Raw genomic sequence first — 24452 nt, forward strand, 5'->3', positions numbered from 1 at the left:
TCACATGTAAGCAATGCTTTATTCGTAGAGGTCAGAAAGGCTTGTATTCTTACCCTATCCAGTGAGAAACTCTGTATTTCTCAGAGACTTTTGCAACTAGCCACTTCAAAACCTTTCTAGAAAATTGTCTTATTTTTTCAAACTCCCAAAACAGTGGCCAGCAATTTAATCATACCTTTGAGTCAGAAAGTTAAGTTCAAAAAATAAAATTTCTGTACTAGAATTTATACAAAAAAACTTAAAAAAATAATGCTTCATACTTTAAAGCTGCCCTGCACCCAACTCAAAATAGTCAACAGAATAATTTATATGTATAACTAGATTATCTTAAAGCACAAATGTATATTTAATTCCCTTTTACTAATTCCCTTATAAATAGCACATCATTAAATATTTTTGTGTGCATATGTGTACAAAAAATCTTAAATTATATTTTATATTGCAAAACTTCTTTGTACTCTGAATTCTGAAGCACAAATCTGTGTATGATTAAACTATACTCTTATAGCCTTTTCTGAATCACAATTAGAATATATGCTCCTAACATTAATGAGAATTCTGTAGATGCCAGATTAGAGTTCCAGTTCATCCTTCATCTGGCCTTCTCATTGACCCAGCATATGTTAATAATTAGGGTACAATAATGATGATATTTCTTATAATCTTCAGATAATAATAAAAGTAAACAAAACTGTGCTTTAACTTTATTTTAACCAGGTATAATATCTCCAAGCAAAATATCTAATCAACATAGCATCATGATTCAATTTAAACATACCTTGGAATGTAGTCATCAGAGTATCTGTACATATTACCTGAAAGATATTAAAAATATACAAATATTTAAAAACCATTGACAGGAACTTGTTAAATCTACAGAGTGTTCTAAGGGAAGGCTAACCTGAATATCCACTTCCATCTTTGAATAAGTTGCTCAGGCTATGGCTGATTAAGTTAGGGATTCAAGGCATCTCCAATTTGGGCCAATCACATTCTCTCTTGGTAGTTTGGAATGGAAACAGTATGTCTTCGAAGTGTTTTGAAGTCTCTATGTATGGCTATCTTATTCACAGAAAAATTAAGAAGAGAAATTTGGGATCTCTTATTTTACTATCCTGTGGATCCACTCCTTTGTGGACATCTGAACTATCTGCCTTTTGGGTCCATGAAACTTCTCTGCATCCTTCTGATAAGGCTATCTCTGTACTCACACTCACTTAGACAGGATTTTTTTAACCTTACCATAAATTAATGACTAGTTAATCAATTTAAATAACAATAACCGAAAAATCATAGGGTAACCCCCCCCCCACACACACACACATACCTTTCTATCTTAAAAGTATTCATGTTTCTTGACGTGTGAGCTACAGCATGAAGTGACATTAAGAAAGTGGTTCTGGTCATGTTAGTATTTTACTCACATAAAGCAAATGCTAATAAGGAAAAATGTTTCGGGAAGAAGAGACATGGATAAAGCTATAAATTATCTCTGAAATGAAAACACTATCATGGCTTTTATATGAAATAACTTTGGCCAACAGAAATAAAGTTTACCAAAACTGTGATGCTGAAAAATAAAATAAAATAAAAAAAAATTGTGAGCCAGAGCTTGGAAGGTAACCAACTGTTGAACCTTTAAGTTAGTAGTTCAAAAGCAAATAAAAGGAAGTATTTTTACTATTAGTCAAATGCATATATGTTGTCAAAACATATGTTTCAAGATTTTAAATGAAGACAATAGACTCACAAAAAAATTATAGAGAAACATTTAAGGTACAGTTTTGATCATGAGGAAATCTGATTCTTTCAGTAAATATTAAAGTTGAATATTATGGACATATGTAAATTGTTATTCAATATATTTGAATTCATTTTTATTCAGGTTAACAGCAAATAAAATTACTCATATAGATGAAGCAAGCATTATCTGTACCTCTGACCATGATCAGGTGAAAATTGTAATGAAGTAACCATCTTTTAGTATTAATGTATGAAGAATCACTGTTTGCTGATAAGGATTAGCAACTCTTAATACAATTAAGTCACCAAACGACTACAATATTACTTTTAGATTTATGTGCAATAAAATTTGCTTATTCTTCAGAGATATTATAAATTATTAAATATTTTCAAACATTTTATGAAAACAGTCACAGTGGCAGATGAAAGAGACATATCACATAGCAATGTGTCTGGAAAAATCCTGAGAAGGACCAAATGAGGGACTATTTTACAGATTATAATGCCAAATTGTTTTGGGAACCAAAGTGGAGAATATAATTCATTTGGGTTGTGTCAGAAATACTTTTAATTTATTCCACAGGAAATGTCCTACTATGAATTACACATAATAGATGCAGTCATTTTCAACTTGTTTTCTGATTGGTCATGTGAGTATGAATAGGTGTGGACACTGCTAGAAGGCCAAGAGGTCACAGTGATATTACACGCTAGCCACGGTTAATAACAGTCCAGGAAATCAGACACCTCGGAAAGTGAAAATAATATCAATACACATACAAAGGAAAAGTAGTTAATACAGATCAGAAAATTGCTCACTAGAAGACAAAATATAAGAAAACACACATGTTGATTTCTGTGTAAAGGGAATAATAATATTCACATGGTTACTTTCAGAATTTCCTAAAATTAAAGTGCATGTATAAGAATTAAGTTAAACTGTAGCCCAAATGCACTATTTATCAAAATAGAGCAAAGAATCAGATCACTTTGGATTTCATGGAAACGTGCAAATTCCTCTAAAACTTTAATTCTCACTTTTTCAACAAAGTATGAATGTAATTCCCACTATAAGGAATCGACATGGAAAATAAATGACATAATTTTGTAAAAATAATTTCTAAAAAGAAAAAAGCTGTTAAGGATATTGTGCATTATATTCCATGCCATATAAAAAGCTAATATTTGATTGTTTTCATTTCAGTTTGGAAATTTTATCACTAAATGAGTTAACTGAATCAGTGATACTGTTAATCTGATACTTTAATATTAAGAGATTTACAAGCAACACTATGTTAGCAATGTAATTACTAATATTTCACTTTTGACAAGAAAAATATCACAATTGAACATTAATTTAGAATAAAGATAAAGAATTTGAAAAGAATGTCATTTCTTAATTGGAATAAGAGAAACAGCAGTATAAAATAAAACATATCTCTTCAAATAAACTAACATTTTCAAAGAAGGATATTGATTCTTTCATTTTGGAGTGGTAGAAGTGAAAGTGTTGGGGTCTGAACTTGTGCTTTGATTACATTTGATTACATTTTACAGGATAATTTTGGACAAGGGAGAAATGGATGTACTATCAACATCAAACAAAATTAGAGATAAGACCAGAAAGCTTTGTGGAGAGAAAAAGAAACAGAAACAACTCTATAAATTATAGAATATAATAAAGTGATACTCAGATAGAAGGATGAAAACAAACAAGCAAGCAAAATATGGGGCCGTCACAATGGAATACTAGGCTAGACTTCTGCCTCTGATGTCAGAGTCCCAGATGGGTCCTTGGTGCTCGTTTCTGATCCAGCTCTCTCCTAATGGCCTGGGAAAGTAAGGGAGACAGGCTAAAATCCTGGGGGCCCTCCATGCAGGTGGGAAACCAGGAAGATGCTATGCAATCAAACACTGAGCAATCAGTACATGGGTAATTTTTGGTTTACAATTCTCCATAGCAGAAGGTACATAAAATACTATCTCTTTGAAGTGCCATCTCCTGAAATGAGCTCTGTCATAAGTGTTCATAAGTTTATGCAAAAATAAATTCTGTATTGTCATTTTAATGATATTGAACAAAGTTTAAAAATTCACTTTGACATGAAGCAGTTAAGTGCGTAGGATTTCATATGAGAAGGGCTAGGAAAATTTTCAAAATCCACGCTGTGATTCATACACAAAGAGTTGTGGTCAGGTTCATAGTTGAGAGGGTATAATGCAACTATACCTGCTTTTATGTTTTCTCTTTTAGAGTGTTCACCCTTTCATGCACAACTCACTACAACAAGGAACAGAATACATCGTTTGAACTCCATCATAAAGTCTTTCTGACACATATAACCATAACAATATGCAAAATGTGCCATCTTTTTATTGAAGAGAAGATATATTGATAAATCTTTGATGAATGAGAAGAGCATACACTTCTTTATCCTCCTCAAAACAGAAAGGACAAGCTGGATAAAGAATTTTCTTTGGATTTAAAGGAGACATAACTAGTGTTTTTCTATCAGAAAATGAAATAAATGTAATCCTTCTAAAGAACAGATTACATTGAAATAAGAATGTACTTTCAGGCCCCTTCTTAGCTGCTAGAGGAAACATCAAGGAGAGGCTTATCTTGTGCATCTGATTGAATGTGTAGATATTGTACGGTTGCTGGGATAGAGATTTTCTTTTGTAAGCTATGCATTACAACAGCAACACATATTCACTGACTTTGCCAAGGTGAAGTCATATCTTGCAGGTTTCTTAGCCACAAAAAATAAAAAGCAGCTGCAAACATTAGAAGTTGCAAAAGACCAGATACTGGGGTGTTAGGTTCACACACCAACATTGTTCCTCCTGATCTGTCTAGGAGAAACAAACAAGGCAGGAGGCTTCAGAAGGCAAGGAATCCAACAGTTTGCAGGACTACTCCTAAATTTGCACAGAGTCTCTGAATGAGAACAATGCCATTTTGTTCACATGGAATGTAGAGGAGGACAGCGCTATTGTCGACATGAAGACTTGCCACAAACTTGTGGAAAATGAAGCTAAAGATAAGTTTATTTGGGTGCAAACAGATAGAAATATGTGCATATTTTTTCTAAATATGAATTCCCATGAATTTTTTGAATATACTACATAGTTCTGAAAAAGATATCAAGAGAACTAAGAGCAGCTGGGAAAGGGCTGTAGAGTGGAATCCAAAGAGTGTAATGAGAAAAATCAGAATTTCTATGGCATTGATGCTTGCTGTCCCAAGATTAATCTTGTGCAAAGCCTGGGACTCTGGCATCCCCCGAAGGAGAGTACATGACTACCCAAATAGCTTGATTTATGGTCTGATGATCACTGAAACCAGTTTCACAAAAGCTACAGAATTCTCCATGAGATGGACTTGAATGCGATTTATATGACCCCAGCAGTTAGTGATAAAACTCATGGTGCTATACAGCCGTAAGTAATACAGAGAAGGGACATGAAAGTGAAGTGGGAGTCTGAGAGGGCCTAGAAAGTATAGGGATAGTGTGTGTCCCAAAGAGGCCAGAAAAACCAATATTAACTGAAATAACAGACTTTGAAATTTCACAAAATAACCTGTTTCCACAGTAGGTTCTTAACAATTATTTGTGGGAAATAAGGAGAAACATTAAATCTGCATAGTAGGTAATGTGAGCTTGACCAAGAGGCCTAGGACACATGTATAAAATCCCTTTTATGTACCAAGTCATGTACCTAGAATTCTCAAAATTCTATGATCTACATGATATTTTCCACAAGTTATGGAAAAAATGGGATTTAGAGAGTTGATACTTGAATTTTATTGCAGGATTTTTCAGACCAATAATAATAACAAAGTTGGATGACTTTAAAAGCTATACCATTAAAAACAATTGGGGGAACTAAAATTGATTTGAAAAAAAATCAATAAATGAAATGTGTTGCTTCCTGTTTTAGAAAAATGCTAGCGTTTTCCGTGACACTGCTTTTAGGTAATAGAGGCAATAATAGCATCTTTTAGCTTTAGTCAACCTATCATTACAAGTAAACTACAACACAGATCATATAATGTAAAATGTTACAGACATAGAAAAACAGATCCCAATGCACAAATTTTAAAAAGTGAGAATTGTAAAACTTGTTCACATTGAATTGTAAAATGGTAACTATAGAATCATTAATAACCTTGAACAGAGGTAATAGGTCAGTAAAATTAAATCAGCATCTTTGTTTATCACAATTCAACACAATTAAAAGCTGAAAAAAATGACTACTTAGCTTGAAAGTCAAGTTTACTAAATAACATCTGAGACAGCTGGGCTCAAATTAATTGTGTAAATCTGCTCATTGCCTGGCTGGACAAAAATGTAGACGCGACAACTGAAATCAACTGGAGGGTGAACGACTAGCTGTCATGAGTGTTCTTTCATTTTTCAACTAAATTTATTTCACCTGTCATGTCTTAATTTTACTTTATTTCTAAGCCAGTTGATTGTATTTTTGCATTCATAAATTATCACAATGGAGAAATAAAAACAATAAGCTAGAACTATGGTGTATCAGGAAAGTGCTATGCTACCTCATGCTTTCTGAAAAAGAATAGGAGTATGTAAGACTACACATTTTTTTTCTTTAAATGTGCTATGAATTTTATTGTTAACATGATTATTAAAAGCATTGCTGAAGTAAGAGCATTGCTTGTCTGGATTGCTACTCCCCGCGTAGAATTGATACTAACAGGGATCCTATGAATGTTAGGTGTTTGGTTCAGCACATTTGGTGAAGCAATATAAAGGTAGCTTGTTGTGGTAGAAGTGGTTTTGGAGAAAGAATTAGAAAAACTGTGCACCTACTCTTGGTTTTGCTATTAAATAGTTGTATGACCTCGCTGACTTTTCCATGCCTCTCAATTTTTTTCCACCCATGTATAACCAAAACAACTCCTCATATTTTCTATTACTGCTATAAACACTTAAGAAAATAATCCTGAGAAGACCAAGGACACTCCATGCAATGTGACCATTTTTCTGTTAGTTTTATGCGACTTTAATGGGAAAATGTTGTCGTCTTTGTTTCATTTCCATTATCAAAAGCAAATGCATTTATCCTTCCTTTTTCTATTCTTTATCAGTTAAGAGTTCTGCACCTTAGAGTCTCTTGACTTTAAAATAGTAAAATGTAACTCAGAAGTAATTAAGATTTTATTCTGCTATTCAAGGATTCCACATGCATGTATTAAATGCACATGGCATGCAAAACATGTGCCATTTCCTAAGTTTTAAAACTATTTTAGTCATGGTGCATGCAAGTAAGATTCACATGGCTAATAACACTGATCAATCTATTGAAAAATATGGCAGTGGCACAGCCTCCTGACATGCCCAGTTACCTACTGTGAGTGTTTGGTAAGAAGCCCTAAGTGCATTTGCAGTCTTCTTTGGAACCCAACAATTCCTATCGCCCTACGAGGAGGATGAATGATACTGGGTAGAGTGAGTAGATTTGAGGGGAACCTCAAGAATCCACTTCCCACTTTTCCATCATTTTCACAGAAAGTATTCATAACATTTTTTTAGGCAAACTAAAAAAAAATTGCTCTATTTCACAACAAAGATTTAAGAGTACAGCAATACTTCTTGTCCTATCTTTCCTTGTGCATCTATTCCACATTCAACCTCCTTCTTCCTTCTTTTAAAAAAAGTTTTATAACAGTACACTTTCGTTCTATTTCATAATATGCTTAAATTCTTAAATTAACGGAAGCTTCACTGTGGAGAAAAAGTAGATATTCAATAGATCCTTTACAAATAAAAATACCCTATTAAAACATGCTTCATTTATTGTATACTTCAATCACTTTTCAGTGATTCCAAAGCTTTCATTGAAGTAGGCATCATGTGGATATTAGTTAAAATGTCTTACCTTGTTTTTTCTTTTCCACATAGTGGGAAATATTGAAGAGCAGTGATATAACAAGAGCCAAACCCAAGCAGGCTAGAAGTCCCCAGAAAAAAAAGGGGCATCCAGAGTTTCCTGAAATACAAATAAATGTATCTAGTGTAAATAGCTCCTTATTCATTTGTTTTGTTCTAACTGCATCCACAAATATATATATATATAATGTATATATGTATAAATCCTCTATCAGCAAAAATTTAATTTGACAACTAAGAGCTTTATACACATTTGAGAGTGGATGTTGGTAGTCTGTATGTTATTAATTTATTTCCTAGGAAACTATACAAAGAAGTTGGTGCTAATAGCTAGCTCTCAGATTAGGCATATGGGAGTATCCACCACTATACATGCAAAAATGTATCTGGAAATTTTCAATTGTGTGAATAAAATGCAAAATGAACTCGAAAACTACTACTAGCTGAACTAAAATGTTACAAGGTCACCAACAATTCCAGGAAATATATTCTTGTAAGATAGGAGACTGTTAATGTCATCAAAGTTAGGAGAATAGAAAGAATCTCATGAACAACCACATAATTATGAGAGCCATAAAATGAGGTTACATTTCACTCTATCTTGCTTTCAGCTTTTATCTGAACCTAAAATGTTCATATTTACTAATCAAATGTAAACTATTCCGAGAGAACAGAACGGATGTTTTACTGTGTGCTAATGTCTTGAATCTTCCCTCATAAACCAAGAGTGCTTCTACAACAAGTTCTTCAGTGAGGTTATTTTAAGGGAAGGAGTAGAGAAAGAGAAACATTTAAAACCAAAATAATTGTTTTGGCAGATGTTCATCTAGTGTTAAAATTTTAAGGCTGAAAACTATATTTTATAATGACAATTGCATGATATACTATAATTTAGTGCACATTCCTTAAGAATACATTTAACAGATTATTCTAGAATTGAACAGAAATTTATACTGCTTCAAATTAAGTATTTAATGAATTCGTTAATAATTAACCTCTGACCAAATTTCACCTGTAACCTTGCTTGAAAGGCAGTCCAATCAAGAATCACTGGATCAAACTTCTATGGCATATGCATTTGGGTTTTGATCATTCAATCATCACATGCAAGAAGGAAGAAAACTAATCTTGTTTGTATGGAAATTTTGATCTTGTCTGTATAAAATTAATAAGATCTAGCCAGTAGAATGGACTTAGATGACTTTGCATTCTGTTATGATCCCAAAGTTTCTAGATAGATTGTCATGACTTAAAGCATACAATTTACCCTGAAATAATAAAAAAAAAATTGAACTTCAGATTGTAGTTGGAAATAAAAATATTAAATTATCAGCTGTTACTTTTTTTTAAACTTTCCACATATTATACCTTTGTTACTGGGGCAAATAAATGTTTAAACTCATTTTATGAGGGTAGGGAGTTGTAGGCAAGAGAAGAGACAAAATAAAATGGAGCACAAAGTTGGAGAAGGAGAGTCACTGGACAGGGTAAGCGAAGTTCTGTGGAAGGCACTGGAGAAAAGTAGAAGCTCTGCAGAAGAAGGACATTTGCTGAAAATGCCCGGAGTTGCAGCCAGCAGCCCAAGAAAAAGATGAGCACAGGTGAGCTATGGGAAGGAACCCCAAACCACAGTCAAATGCCTACTGAATTTGGAGCCAGCCTTTAAGGTACAGGAGCAGGCAGACTCCCAGTAGGAACCTCCCAGAAGATACAGTACGTGGCAAAAAGTAATATGAAAAATCAGTAGTTGAAGCAGGCAAAGCCAAGTGAAAGCCCACAGACTCCCAGTTGATTGTTTCCCAGATTCAAGCAGCCATGCCACCAGGGAGTGAACTAATGGGGAGTGAGCCTCAGGGGAGTGAACAAGTCAAAGCAGGAACTCAAAGAACTAAAACAGAGTCCATCCCACACCCAGAAGATTTATACCCTAAATTTCCCCAAAGAGATACCAGAACCAACCTTGAAAGAGATGTTGGATCCCTGGGGAACAGGAATTAGACCAAGAACAGCTGCATGAATCTGAGAGCAAACCACAATGAAAGCCCAGATACATTCACATCAGTTAGCACTAAGATCCAGGGGCTCAGCTTGCAACATATTCAAAGTAATTTATGAAAAACTCAATGTCAGCATCATGCTAAATGGGGAAAGATTGGAAACTTTCCCACTGAGATCTAGAGCTAGACAAGGATGTCCACAATTGCTGCTCCTATGTAACATAGTACTGGAAGTCATTGCTAGAGCTATTAGGGGGGAAAAAAAGAAATTAAAGAAATTAAAATGGGAAAAGAGAAATTAAAAACTGCCTCTGTTTGCAAATGACATGATTCTATATATATGAGAACCAAAAGACTTAATAAAGAGACTGTTAGAATTTGAGAATTTGGTAAGGTAGCAGAGTACAAAATAAATGATTGAAAATCAATGGCCCTAGTAGATACACAACTCCAGGGCTGAAAAAGAACTAGTCAGTATGGTCCCTTTTAAAATAACTGAAATGACACTTAAATACCTTGGAATAAACCTAGCTAAAGATGTGAAAGATCTCTATGAAGAAAATTACAAAACATTGAAAAAAAGAGATAGAAGAAGGCTTTTGATAGTATAGGGCAGTAATAATCAAAACAACCTGATATTGGCACAGAAGCAGAGAGGAATATCAGTGGAGCAGAATAGAAACAGCAGAAGAGATCCCACTCATGTACATCCATCTAATCTTTGACAAGACAACACTAAACAACCCACGGCAAAAGTTAAGGCTTTTCAATAAATACTATTGGGACAGTTGGATAGCAGCCTGTGAAAGAAGCAAAACCCCTGTCACCTTATGCAAAAATCAGCTCTAAATTAATTAAGGATCTAAATCTGCACCCAGAAGCCATCAAGATGTTTTTTTAAAATGAAGGAAATGTTCTACAAATATAGGCACAGGCAGACTTTCTAGAAAAATCATCAAAAGCACAGGCAGTCAAGACCAAAATAGCAAATGGGACTACTTCAAGCTAAGAAGTTTCTGCCCAGAGGAAGGAAGAATCAATAAAGTTAGAAAGCAACCAACAGAGTGGGAGGAAATCTTTGCACACTACACAACTGATAGGGGATTAATATCCAGGATACACAAAGAACTCCAGAAAAACCATATCAAAACAAACATCCAATTAAGAAATGGATGAAGAACATGAACAGACATTTTTCAAAGGAACAAATCTAAACAGTTAACAGACATGAAAAATTCTTCAAGCTCCCTAGCAACAAGAGAAATTGAAATAAAAACTGCACTGATGTTCCATTTAACTCCAGTGAGAATGATCTACATACAGAAATTACTAATAACATGTGCTGGCAAGGATATGGAGAAAAAGGTACCCTACTCAACTGCTGATGGGACTGTAGGCTGTTGCAGCCATTATGGAAACTGGTATGGAGAATACTCAGGCAACTGAAAATTGACCGATCATATATACCCCCACTCCAGGGAATATATCCGAAAGAACTGATGCATATACATGGGAAAGCTACCTGCACCCCTGTATTCATTGCAGCACAATCAACAATGGAAACAACCCAGGTGCTCATTGAAGGAGTAATGGGTAAAGAAACAGTGGCACACCTACTCTATGGAATATTATTCAGTTATTATAAAGAATAAAACTTTACTGTTTGCAACCAAATGGTCCAAATTGGAAACCATTATGCTCAGTGAAATCAGCCAACTCTAAAAGGACAGATATTGTATGTTTACTCTAAAATAAACACACACTTGTAACCTCACAAAGGATGGGAATAGAGTATCAGGAATCAAAGAAAATCAACAGAATGCATATGTCCTACTGAATAAAAGTAGGTTCCAATGAAACTGTTAATTATACCTAGACCAAAAAAATTACATTTTCTACCGTTGTCTATACCAACAGTGTCATGACCCATGTAAGGAGCAGGAAGTTGGAGTCAAGACTACTTCACTATGAATCACAGAAGGCAACAGGGGGAAAGAAGAGGATGGGATAGAGGAAGGAAGCCCTATGCCTGAGAAATTGTAAGACAGAAAATAAGAATACTTTTTAAAGTAAAATATATATACTTGCAAAGAAAAAAAAAAGAAGAAGCAGAAGAAGAAGAATCAATAGCGGCAAGGCGGAGGTAGGAAACAATCTGAATGAGGGACAAAATCACAGAGGCTGTATCGTTACCTAGACCTCAGCTACTGCTCCCCGCCTCTGAGGGCTTTTGGGCTGTTCATTTTCTGAGCCTAGATCCCAGCCTTACACTGATGCCCCAGCTTTTTCTCCTTTCCCTTTTCTTCTCTCCCCTTCCTGTTCCTTTCCTCTTTCTTTTTTGACTAATATCTGGCTTTGCCAGATTGGTTTCTGCGTTAGCCTGTATTCCATTTCTTGAACAAAATTCCGCAGAGATTGTTTGGACCTAGAAAGTTCTGAGAGCACTGCCCCAGCTCTAGTGAGGGCCTCCTTGACTAGCTCCCATTATAGCAGAGGCAAAAGAAATGGGGAGAAATTGATTGGCAAGACAAGAAGCCAAAGAGCAGACATCACCTAGTCTTGATCTATATAACAATCACCCTCGGGGAAACTTGGTGGAATCCCCTGAGAACTTTAGTCCCATCTAAGGGGGGTTTCCCGATGGCCTAGTAACTTTGCACTAAAACTCACTTTTGAAAGGTTCCACAGCCTCCCAATATTAACAACCTGGAGATCAAGATTGCAATATATGGACCCCAGTGTACAAACTCAAACCACAGCCAAACCATTGTACTTGCTGCGACATGGACTACTGCTGTGACCTTATGTGCATATTGTTTATGACTATTCCATATATTTTTTTAAATTTCCTGAATATTAAGAGATTTTAGTCAAAGTCAGAAGACATAAAGACATTTGAATCTAGGAGGCAAGTAGGTATGTGCATGGGACATAGACTGCACAAGACTACACAAAACCGAGGAGGAACCAACCAATAGTCTTCATAAACTAATTTCTCTTGATTGAAATGACCTTAATTTTGTAGGGCAGAAAGAGAAGTGAAAATATTGACAACAGTGTTTTCAAAATAAAAGTGAAAATTCCATCAGATAATCTTCCAGCATAAGGAGACTTGAAATCACTGCTAGGTGAGGCTTTGGAGAACTAATAACCTTCTCCACTTCTTTTTTGAGTTCAGCATCAGACCCAGGCTGCTGCACAGACCCAGAATTTTCTTTTTAAAATACAAGCTGGACCACATAAGCATGTTTGCTTAAAACTGTGGCTTTTTCTTCTTACAAGATGAGGTTAAACTTAACTCTGATGAAGATGCTTTAAAATCTGATTCGGCTTTGTTTTTCAAACTTATTTTTTTTAAAGATTTATTTTTATTATTTTTTTTTTATTGGAAAGGCGGATATACAGAGAGGAGAGACAGAGAGGAAGATCTTCCATCCGATGATTCACTCCCCAAGTGAGCGCAACAGCTGATACTATGCCGATCCGAAGCCAGGAGCCTCTTCTAGGTCTCCCACGCGGGTGCAGGGTCCCAAAGCTTTGGGCTGTCCTCGACTGCTTTCCCGGGCCACAGGCAGGGAGCTGGATGGGAAGTGGGGCTGCCGGGATTAGAACCGGCGCCCATATGGGATCCCGGGCATGCAAAGCGAGGACCTTAACCACTTGTGCCACCGCGCCGGGCCCCAAACTTATTTTTTGAACAATACTGAGAAATGGGTATCAAGTGGTCATTATCCTTCTGCTGTAATTACAGAATTATCAGCAGAGCGGCAGTGGTGATAGTGTTATTGCAAAGCTATTACTCCCACTACTTTTGCTAGTGTTAGTACTGGAACTACTTGTGGTTTTCTAGGACTTAACGTACCATACATTTTCTATGGGTTTTTTCATGGTCCCAGGAATTCTTCCCATTTCACCTCCAATTTCTGCTTTAGCTATGTATAGTGTTTTCTACGGCATCTCAGTCTCTACAGACCTGCCTCTCCAGAGCATGGTTGGGGTAATGCATAAGGTGACTTATTGCCAAATAAATAGATTAAAAACCCTTTTAAAAACTAATTTTATTTATATAAATTGAAATATCACATATTTGAAAATATAGATTTAGAAGCATAGTGATACTTCTCAACTGACTCTTCCAGCCTATGTTTTCATCCATCCTCCTCATTCCTTATATCTTCTTTAAATTTTTTTTTTACAGTGGTGTACCTTCATTTCAATTTGTAAATGTAGGCTTAATACTCCTTTAAGTAAGGATTTCAATAAATAACAAAGAGAAAAAACTCATTATTCTTTAAGAATATAGGCAGACACTCTAAACAGCAATTAAGTCTCAGAATGTCAATATCACTCAAATAGATTACATTTTTGTACTCTGTGTTACCACAGATCAGAGAAAACATATATTGTCTTTGGGGACTAGATTATTTCACTAAATCTAATGGCTTCCAGTTGTCTAACTTTTGTTGCAAGATAGGATTTCTTTTTTTTATGGCTGAGTAGTATTCAGTCATCTGTTGATGGATGTATGGATTGATTTGCTATCTCAATTGTCTCAATTGTAAATTGAGCTGCAATGAACATGAGTATACAAATAACTTGTGTGCTTTCATTTCATTTTGGTAAGTTCTCAGTAGTTGGATGACTGGGTCATATGGTAGATCTATTTCAAGAGAAAAATGAATCATCTGTAAGAAGCACATCACTGGACTTACTAATTAATAAGGATGTAAAGAGACAGAGATGGTATTAATGCATCAGTTTGTGCCAAGCACAAGGTCCTGGGCACATTCTAAAATACTGGTACACTGTTACCCAGATAAAGGTAGATAATATAATTAATCATCCAAATTCACCTTAAACAAATATCCAAGGATACGTGATAGACATTTTAAAGCTAATCATATCTCTTGCTTTTTTATTTCTCTTTTCCTTGACTTATTGATTTTATACTATTGTATGAAGTTCCAAGGCCCTTTTTTCTGAGGGAGATGTAAACAAAAACACAGAAAATAATAAATCTCTTGTATTTAGCATCCTTAGGAAAACTAATATATTCAATCACCTTTCGGTTTGGTGTTTTCTCCTTTGTATTTCCCACAGCTACTAGCATTTAATATACACTCAAAACATAATTGTAGTTTGTATATACAAAAGGTATTAAAGTATTACAACTTATGCTTCAAGGCATAAAGCAGAAAAATGTGGTGTCATTTTCAAAATTATACTAAACCTAGCTATAAATCATGTCACCATTTTAATAACACATATTTCAAATACAATTTTCACTTTCTTATTTCCAATCAAAGGGAGAATTGATAATTTTTGTTAGTGCATTTATTCCTATGAGGAGATAATATTGTGATTATTACAAAGAAACAACCACTTAAATATTGCAAGCCTCTCTTTATACTAAAAGCTTCAGGGAATGTCCTAATAATTGTAATAAAATGTGTCAACAGTATTACAGTAAGAATGTGGATCAAGCTATACATTTCTTTAGAATTGTGTGTTTTCGTTTACTATAAATGTACTTTTGTCTCACAAAACAAGGTCGAGGCCTTTTAAAACAGAAGCTAAATTCTAATGGCTGTGAGGTTGTCTATTGTAGTTCCATTTTTTCTCTATTTGGAGTCACCAATTCCTAACACGTCTGTTTTCTAATATATTTTGTGCTTCTATACTATGGAGAAAGTTTTAAGTAGAAATATGTACATTTTTAAAGTTTCATATTTCTTTCCATTTTTTTAGAAGATAATTTTATTTGAAAGGCAGAACCACAAAATTGAGGAAGGGGAAAGAGATCTTCCTCTTCCATCTACTGGTTCACTCACAAAAGGCCACAACATACAAAGCCAAACTGGAGCCCAGAACCCAGAGCTCCATATGTCTCCCACATGGGCAATAGGAAACCAAGCATTTAAGCCATCATTGTCTGTCCCCTAGGGCAGTAGAAGGAAAATGAATTGAAAGAGGAGCAGATGAGATTTTGAACTTGAATAGAGGATGCCAGCATCTTGAACATCTCCACAATCTGCTATTCCACAAAACCATTGCCTTTCACACTTTTCTGATCACCAATAATAAATACCTCAACTTTGAAACGAAACAAACACACAAGAAGAATAGCTACTATATAGATATCTGGATGAGGATATTGACCTGTTAGACACATAATACTTAGAAAATCACTTGGTCTGGTTTTGCTAAAGCAACTGAAAGTGGGACTTGAAATTCAATGAATATATACCAGTCTAAATTTTAAAATTATAAATGAGTATTTATTATGTCTCATAAAAAATCTTTAAATGTCACTGAGATATTATTTACGTGCAATGAAATGCAGCAGTTGTAAGCTTACAGCGCTATGAAGTTATTAATCAACCTCATTATGCAGATTTAGGAGCAGAGTGTTACACCCCTCTCCACACCACCTCCTACTGGCACTTCCACTCCCTCTCCTCCTTTCTTTTTTTTTTTTAAATTTTGCAAAGGCATACTTTCAGTTCACCTCACATTCAGAGTGTTGACCCTTTATTAGCTAAAGAAACAACAACTAGTAAGAGGGAAAGCACTGTTCCTCACTAGTACAAAGGCTGTAAACCATAATCAAGTCTTAAAATGTCCATTTCACTTATGTAGATTACATTATCTTGCACTCTAAATTTTCTCTCACAATCAGAGAAAACAGTACTTGTGTTTCTGGGACTGGCATCTTTCACTAAGTATAGTGGTATCCTGATGCATCCATTTTGTTGCACAGTCTGTCTGAATAACATCCCACAGTGTATATACACCACATTTTTTTGTTAAGCTGTCACTAGTTGGTGGACATCTGGGTTGATCCCACATCCTAGCTGTTGTGAACTGAGCTGCAAGAAACACTGGGGTATAGATCAATTTCACACATGCTCATTTAATTTCATTTGGGGAAATTCTCAGGAGTGAAACGGCCAGGACATTTGCTAGATACCGCTTTTAGATTTTGGAAGAATCTCCATGCTGTCTTCCGCAATGGTTGTACTGGCTCACATTATCACAATAGTGATTAAAGTATCTTTTCCCCACATCCTCTCCAGCATTTGTTGTTTTCTGATTTCTGTACGATAGCCATTCTAACTGGGATGAGGTGAAGCCTCATAGTAGGCTAATTTTTTTAAGTTAATTATCGTAGATAGCTAACAGTGCAAATATGCAAGTGGTCTTTGGCAGAAAAAAATGTTCTCCATCCTTGAAACAGTATATATTTTCAGCTTGAGTGGCAAATTTACTTAAATATACATATGATCACATTCTTACCACTTCATGTCTCCCTCTGATGAATAATTATTTACATATATACCTATATTCATGTGGGTGTCTACTTAGTATGGGCAATGCTTCTTCCAAAATTTGTTGTGCAAACTGCATGAAAATTCATAAGCAGGTGTCATCACCAGTATCATTATTCATTGATTAAAATGGTTTAAATTATATATCTCTTAGCAAATTATAAGGTCCTCCATATAATTTATTTTTACCTATTTGTATTGCTAGAGTCTAACACAAAGAACTCGTTAGCAATTACAGCTAATCTTTAATAATTGTTAAACTTCCATAGGCTAATAGTGGCTGATTTAATTATGAGAACTATGATGAGTTAAACTAAAAGTAATTGGCACTGTATTTGGAAGCTATAATTTCATGTTTTCTGGAAAGAAATTTAGTTAAGTATATAATGTCTTCCTACTAGCAGGTTTGATTGGTATGAAAACATTTAGTTAAACAATTAACAATAGCAAAAAAAAGATTCTATTTAGAATCTCTTTAAGACAAGAGTGTGAGTTTATTGTGTATAGTTTATAGCTTATAACTAAGGTTACTGGCTTCCTTGGCTTACAAACTCTATTATAGCATGAGCAGCTCTGTACATTTCTTGAATATGTATATCCAAACCATGATCCACAGCAACACAAAGCACTGGGATTAATCAATATTAATACAGGAAGAAGCTCTCAAATCACTCCCGGGCTTTCAAGTAAATAATATACTGTTAAAGCAAAATCTGAAATCCACTGAACTTAAAAGTACCCTTTATTCACAGAAGATTGAGAAATAAATAGGTTATGTCAAGGGATAGACCATGATGGGGAGAAGGAAGGCAGCAATTTTAGCTTTCAAATATCTGTTTTCACTGTGGAGAAAAAAAAATGATAGCAGTTACTTACTAGTTATGTGACTGGCTGTGTGTAAATGGCTGAATCTCACTAAGGTCACTTTAGAACCAGAGTTTAGTTCTCTCTCTGTATGAAGTCTGGGTAAATCAGGCCCGGTGTAGTGACCTGGCAGCTAAAGTCCATGCCTTGAACACGCCGGGATCCCATAAGGGTACTGGTTCTAATCCCAGCAGTCCCTCTTCCCATCCAGCTCCCTGCTTGTGGCCTGGGACAGCCTAAAGTCTTGGGACCCTGTACCTGCGTGGGAGACCTGAAAGAGCTCCCAGCTCCTGGCTTCGGATCGGCGCAGCACCGGTCATTGCGGTTGCTTGGGGAGTGAATCATCAGACAGAAGATCTTTATGTATATCTGACTTTGAGATAAAAATAAATGAATCTATATATATAAAAAAGGAAATCTAGGTAAATCAAAACATACTGAATTCCACTGGAGAAAGCATGCATTTGGAATTGAGGGGAAGCATGATGGTCTGAAATGGGTGAACTTTAAAAATCCTGTTGGGCCTGAAGTGCTGCCCAAATCCTTGGATAGGAGCTTTTGTGAGTGTGTCTAGACACTGGGTTTTATATGCATGCTTGTTGTTTGTTGTGGGTGAAACACATTGGTAAGACTCTGAAGGGTAGCACTGCTTGGCGGAACGTTTTAGCCAACAAAATCACTACTTTTTAAAACTTTTTAAAAAAAAAAAAACTTATTTTTTTCTCTTCCAATTCAAAAATTCTGTAAAAAAAGTAAATGAAATAAAATTGTCAGAAAACTGCAAGGATGAAATCTATTATTAAGTAGCCCGGCAATTTGTGAGAATTTATTTCTCATAACAGTAATCTGTGTTGATCTTTCCTGAGTTTTCTCTGTCAAACACTACCTAACTTAAATGGTGAATCATTGTTTTCGGCCTAGCTGTTTTATAGGCACCCCTGAGTCTAGTGGAGGCTTCAGCTTGCAATGATATAGGAAACTGAAAGCATGTCATTAAAAAAAAATTAAAAGCTAAAAAGGAGGGAGGAAAAGTGGCTGGAAAGTATCATTATGCTCATAAAGCTGTATAGGTGAAATACATGGCATCTGTTCCCTTTTTATAAATATACGTATTTATAGAAGCAAATTTTTAAATTATTCATGCCCATTTCCTAAACGACTTTTATTCTGAAGGAAAAGCAACCATGTCTCAAGAGAAACCAATACTGAGTAATGACAATGAAAATCCTTTCCACTCACATTATTTTTTTTTTTTGCTTTTGCTTCTTATTTTTCTGAAGCTTGAAGGGGAAATACGTTTTACTACTTTCATCTCTTCTGTGCAATTGACAGAGGCTTCAACTGACATGGAGGAACACTGAAATATGTGTGAAGAGGAAATCTGGACTACACAATACTGTGGAGGACAGGTTTATCACCCCCTTTCTACAGCCAGAATTAGCTAGAACTAGGAAGAGCTGAATTCCATGGCCACTGCTTTTGGCCCTGTCATCCTTGCAGAGTTGTTCGATATCATTAGATCGTGACGATCCTGTGTAATACTGCTGTGCCCATTTCTTGGTAGAAGATTAGCAAACTAGACCAAACTTTTTGCTAACCTGTGTACTGGGAAAGACAGGAAAGGAGTGACAATCAAATATCAACTGAGTTGCCCAAATGAATTACCCAAAAATTGATGTTGTAGGTCCATTAAAAAAAGACTACTAAGCAAATTCACAGGTATTATAAAGCATAATATTCTGACTTACTAAAGGGTACATGTAAATTAATAATAAAAATGCTACAGGCAGAATAATTAAACAAAATATATAACCAAACAACTTACAAATTATGTCATTAGAGTTTAAAAATCCATCCAAAATGTTTAGCCTTAAGATTAAAGTAATGCATATTAAAATAGTGGGTTGGCATATGTGACTATGAAATTAGTAAAGATTTTAAAAGATACTACCCTGTTGTTGAGGAACAATGTCGGGATGACAATAAATTGGCATCACTCTTAGAAAAGTAATTTGGTAATAATGATATTTAAAAAGTTCATGATCTGTTGTTTAGTAATTCCAATTCTAGACCCCATTCCTAAAATGTAACTCTTAATACAAAAACAGATAAAGGATTTTCATCTTTCAGTCAAGTAATATTTCATTAAACTGGATACAACAGAAATGCTCAAAAATTAATAAATGACTAAGTAAATTATAATTAAGCTCTGGATTTTGTCTGTTTACTTATCTAAAATGATTAGGCAGAACTTAGTATAACATGGGAGACAGTTACGCTAATGAAAAATACAGATATGTGCTTTGTGTATATTATTTCATATTATTTCATTTATTTTAAGCAAACTACATGTGCTATATGGACATACAATTAGGAACGGAATGAGTCATAATATTTTTACATTTTTAAGGTGATAGAGAATTTATATATTTTTTCTTTTAATATGTACTTTGTGGTTCTCTCGCTTTATGAAATATGCATATCTTATCTCACTATTGAAAAGGTATTTGCTGAAGTTCATAAAGGAATATAGAAGGATCGAACCATAATTGAGAATTCATAGCAGTAAGTTGATATGGGCCAGACCCTCATAACCCATTGCAAAAGTGATGGAGTTTTCATGGTCTTTTCAAAATATCATTTCTTAAACGGATTGTTTGGAAAGATACTGAATAATTAGAATGTAATTACCACAATCCTGCCTTCTATCTAAACCAAATAGCAGGTAAATATGTATATTCAACGAAGTAACAAGTGCTTAAAATGGCTTATTTATCAATCAACACTCACTGAACATCTGCTACTAGCTTTATATTATAAACTACAGCCCATTTTTTCTTTTAGAATACAGTTTTGACATGCATTAATATATTTTCAAATATATTCAAATCATATTAAGGATTACTTAACATTTTAAGAAGTATGTTATTTGCCAAATATTAAATGTATCTTTACTAAGATGTGAAACTATTAAGCAATTTTTAAGCACAGGAATGGAGAAAGAGAATTAAAAATTCCACTTACCTGACATGCTTCTTTTTTATCAGAAAAATTCCTATGTAGCCATTAGACAAATGCATAGATTAAAAATGCTCCCACAAAGCTTTTCTTCTGAGTAAAGTTGTCGTTAGAAGTAGTATGGTAGTAAAACTTATCTGTATCAGGGGCTGTGTGTGTTTTTTTGTCTCATCTGTTTCTTAAACTCTTTTGTATGTACTCCGTTCAGTTACAAACAGGAAATGTGGTGATGGAGGTTTCTAGAATTCTGATCTGAAACCAGTAGGCTTTAACACTGTGTAACGTGGGAAAAAAAAAATCCTACATATCTTTGTACTCTGGTATTTGAATTTGTGTCGTCCATTGAACCTACTTTAAAAATAAAGTATGAATTAGATTGGAAGGTATCTTTCATATCAGAAGAGAACCCAGGAACCTCCTCACAAGCGGATTCTCACAGAAAGGAAATACACTGGCAGGGACTGCCTGGCCGCTCCTGGATTTACTCAGCTGCCTGCTGTTTGAACATAAAGGTGAAAAGAGAATGAATTGTTTTTAAATCACTTGTTACATACTGACTGCCCTGTATACATTACCAAATCAGTAAATTCGCTGCCTTCCTTCTTTGTAACAAAGCTGACTCCATCTGCTATGCAGTCCATCCTCTGAGCAATCTAGACCCACCTGGCCATAAGCCCTGGTTCCCAACTGCCATATTATTGTCACTGTCACTTGGTTCATGTCTTTCTATTTAAAATATTTATTTATTTGAAAAGCAGAGTAAAAGACATTTTCTGTTTGCTGTTCCATTCCCTCAGTGGTCACAGCACCAAGGTAGGCCAGGCCCAATTCAGGAGCTAAGAGCTCCATTTGAGTCTTTGATGTGGGTGAACGGGCTGGGGCACATGGGCCATCATCTGTTGCCTTCGCAGGTGCAGCAACAGTAAGCAAGATCTCAAAATGGCACTGCTACCTTAGATGCTGGCATTGCAAGCAGCATCTAAGCAGTGGATCTATAGCAGTGCAACATTAGTCAATCAATCACAGTTTTAAATGTCAATGTGTACAAGTATGTTTATGCATCCCTATTTAAAAATATCCTTGTTTAAAATCCTGGACCATAAATCAGATTATTTGGTGTAGTGTCCTGGAACCTAAATTTTCACAAGCATCACTGGTTTTCACATGGATGTTCTGGAAAATGCTTTGAGAAACTCATATGTGAGGGATCTTCAATGAATTTATGGAAAACACAAATTATAGAAAATTAAATTTCTAAAACTTGCACAAAAATGAACTTAGTTTTTCATCATGTTTAGAATTACCCCTATCTATATGAGATAGAACTCGTCTGTGATAGAATTTGTCGTTGAATTCAAGACCCTACCTTTATGACTGATGTATTATAAGTCTCAGTGGATATATTCAAAATGGTTAGATAAATGAAACAATGGTGGGGTCTTCTGTTATTTCTTTGTGTCTTTATAGAGAACAACTCCCAACAAAACAAATAAGATGTTTACTATTTGAAAAGAGTTGGCTAAACAAATCTTATTCAATTGCTTGATCACAAGATATATATTGTGAATCAAAGTCTGAAAAACTGAGAGATCATGAAGATCCCCTAACTTAATATACTTTAACAATCTTTTTCGGGCCCTGAGCGATAACATAGCGGCTAAAGTCCTTGCCTTGAATGCACCAGGATCCCATATGGTCGCTGGTTCTAATCCAGGTGGTCCTGACTCCCATCCAGCTCTCTGCTTGTGGCCTGGGAAAGCAGTCAAGGACAGCCCAAAACCTTGGGACCCTGCACCCGCACGGGAGACCTGGAAGAAGATCTTGGCTCCTGGCTTCAGATTGGCTCACCCCTGCTGTTGCAGCCACTTTGGGAGTGAACCATTGGAGGGAAGATCTTCCTCTCTGTCTCTCCTCCTCTTTCCAATAAAATATATCCACCTTTCCAACAAAAATAAATAATCTTTTTAAAAAATCTTTTTCAAAATAGGTTTTACATAATGCTAGGTCTTCAAGAAAGCTTTTAGAAGATGAATCATTTACAAATATTAGGATCCCTCAGAAGATTGTGTGAAAAATGGAAATAAAATATGTTTATGTTTATGACAAAAATATTAAAATTCATTCATAAAAGGTCATCAAAATGTTTTTTGAAATATCTACAATGCAAAATCTTTTAATTCTGTTTTCTACAAACTTTTTTTTTTTTATTGGAAAGGCAGATATACAGAGAGGAGAGACAGAGAGGAAGATCTTCCATCGATGATTCACTCCCCAAGTGAGCGCAACGGGCCGATGCTATGCCGATCCGAACCAGGAGCCTCTTCCGGGTCTCTCGCGTGGGTGCAGGGTCCCAAAGCTTTGGGCCGTCCCTGACTGCTTTCCCAGGCCACAGGCAGGGAGCTGGAAGGGAAGTGGGGCTGCCGGGATTAGAACCGGCGCCCATATGGGATCCTGGGCGTGCAAGGCGAGGACCTTAACCACTGCGCCACCGCGCTGGGCCCTCTACAAACTTTTTGAAGCAGCCTATGCTTTGGGATGTTTTTAATCTGAACCAAGGTACTCTGTTCGTAGTCATTGTCTCCTCAACTCCTGCCTTCTCCAGGTTTCTACAGACTTGAGACAGAGAGCCGTTTAAACATCACCATATGTTTAGTTGGGTCTCTTCCTGTTGGGTTTTCTGAATTTTTGCAATTTATCTGTGTCATTCTTGCTGAACTGATTTTCTCTGTTCTCAAGATCAACTACTAAATGCCTCTATTGTTTCTAATTTCATTTTATAGACCGGTCAGGATGGGAGTATCTTTCCTTCCCCATCATCGGCAATGACTTTGTTGTAACAAAAGGATGCCTGCACTCCATTTCCATGCCTGAGACTCTCTCCCCAGATCGTCTTCATGCTGAGATTTCTGTTTTCCTCTCCAATAACTCTCATTTAGATCAATGTTGAATCATGAATAGGCTTTCTCCTCTTGAACAAATGCCTCAAGTGTCCAACTCTATCTGACTACGTGAGACTTGATAGTTCAGCAGACTCCATTCCTGTCTTCTGCTTAATTCCAGGACAAAACTTGGAACATTTTGATTTCTGCTGGCCCCCACACGTAGAAGGAGCTTTTGTTGTCCTGCAGTCCCTGTCTGTGGTCACTGAAAACTGTTTCATAGACTTCCTCACCCCGCTGATGTATGCAACTGAACAAAGAACTCTGGTGAAATTAAGGCTAGAAAAGTCTCTAATAAAAAGTTTACTTTAGTTTCCTTTTTTTGCAGAACTTACCCAAACCGTTATTGTAGTATTATACGTCTGTAAAGAAAAAAAAAATGGTTTTCTGCACATATAGGGGTTTTCCCCAAAACTTTATGGAATTGGAATAAAAAGGTAAAGTATTACAGTGTCAAGAATTTTTAAAGTCATGAATAAAACAGATGTTACAAGCCATTCAAGGTGACACTGAAAGACCATGTCTGTGCATTAGCTAACCCCACAGACACTTGAAATGTGCTAGAAAGGCAGAAAAATTTTTTGTTAGATAAAGATGCTTGAACTATCAGAAATTTTATAGGACTATAAAACACACTATCAA

General features: G+C 35.5%; 1 protein-coding gene across 1 annotated transcript in view; it reads right to left on the reverse strand.

The window, feature by feature from the left end:
* Positions 1–21132, reverse strand: part of LOC121156697 (T-cell receptor-associated transmembrane adapter 1) — a 39724-nt gene extending 18592 nt beyond the window's left edge. Inside the window, exons 1-3 of the mRNA XM_040980511.1 lie at positions 20878–21132; positions 7654–7764; positions 779–815 (exon numbers count right to left, since the gene is read on the reverse strand). Of these exons, the coding sequence (XP_040836445.1) occupies positions 779–815; positions 7654–7764; positions 20878–20884 (155 nt within the window). The 5' untranslated portion in view covers positions 20885–21132. The remainder of the gene's footprint in view (positions 1–778; positions 816–7653; positions 7765–20877) is intronic.
* Between the last annotated feature and the right edge of the window lie 3320 nt (positions 21133–24452).

Source organism: Ochotona curzoniae, unplaced genomic scaffold, assembly GCF_017591425.1.
Source record: "Ochotona curzoniae isolate NIBS_2020 unplaced genomic scaffold, NIBS_Ocur_1.0 contig_3498, whole genome shotgun sequence".
Taxonomy (NCBI): domain Eukaryota; kingdom Metazoa; phylum Chordata; class Mammalia; order Lagomorpha; family Ochotonidae; genus Ochotona; species Ochotona curzoniae.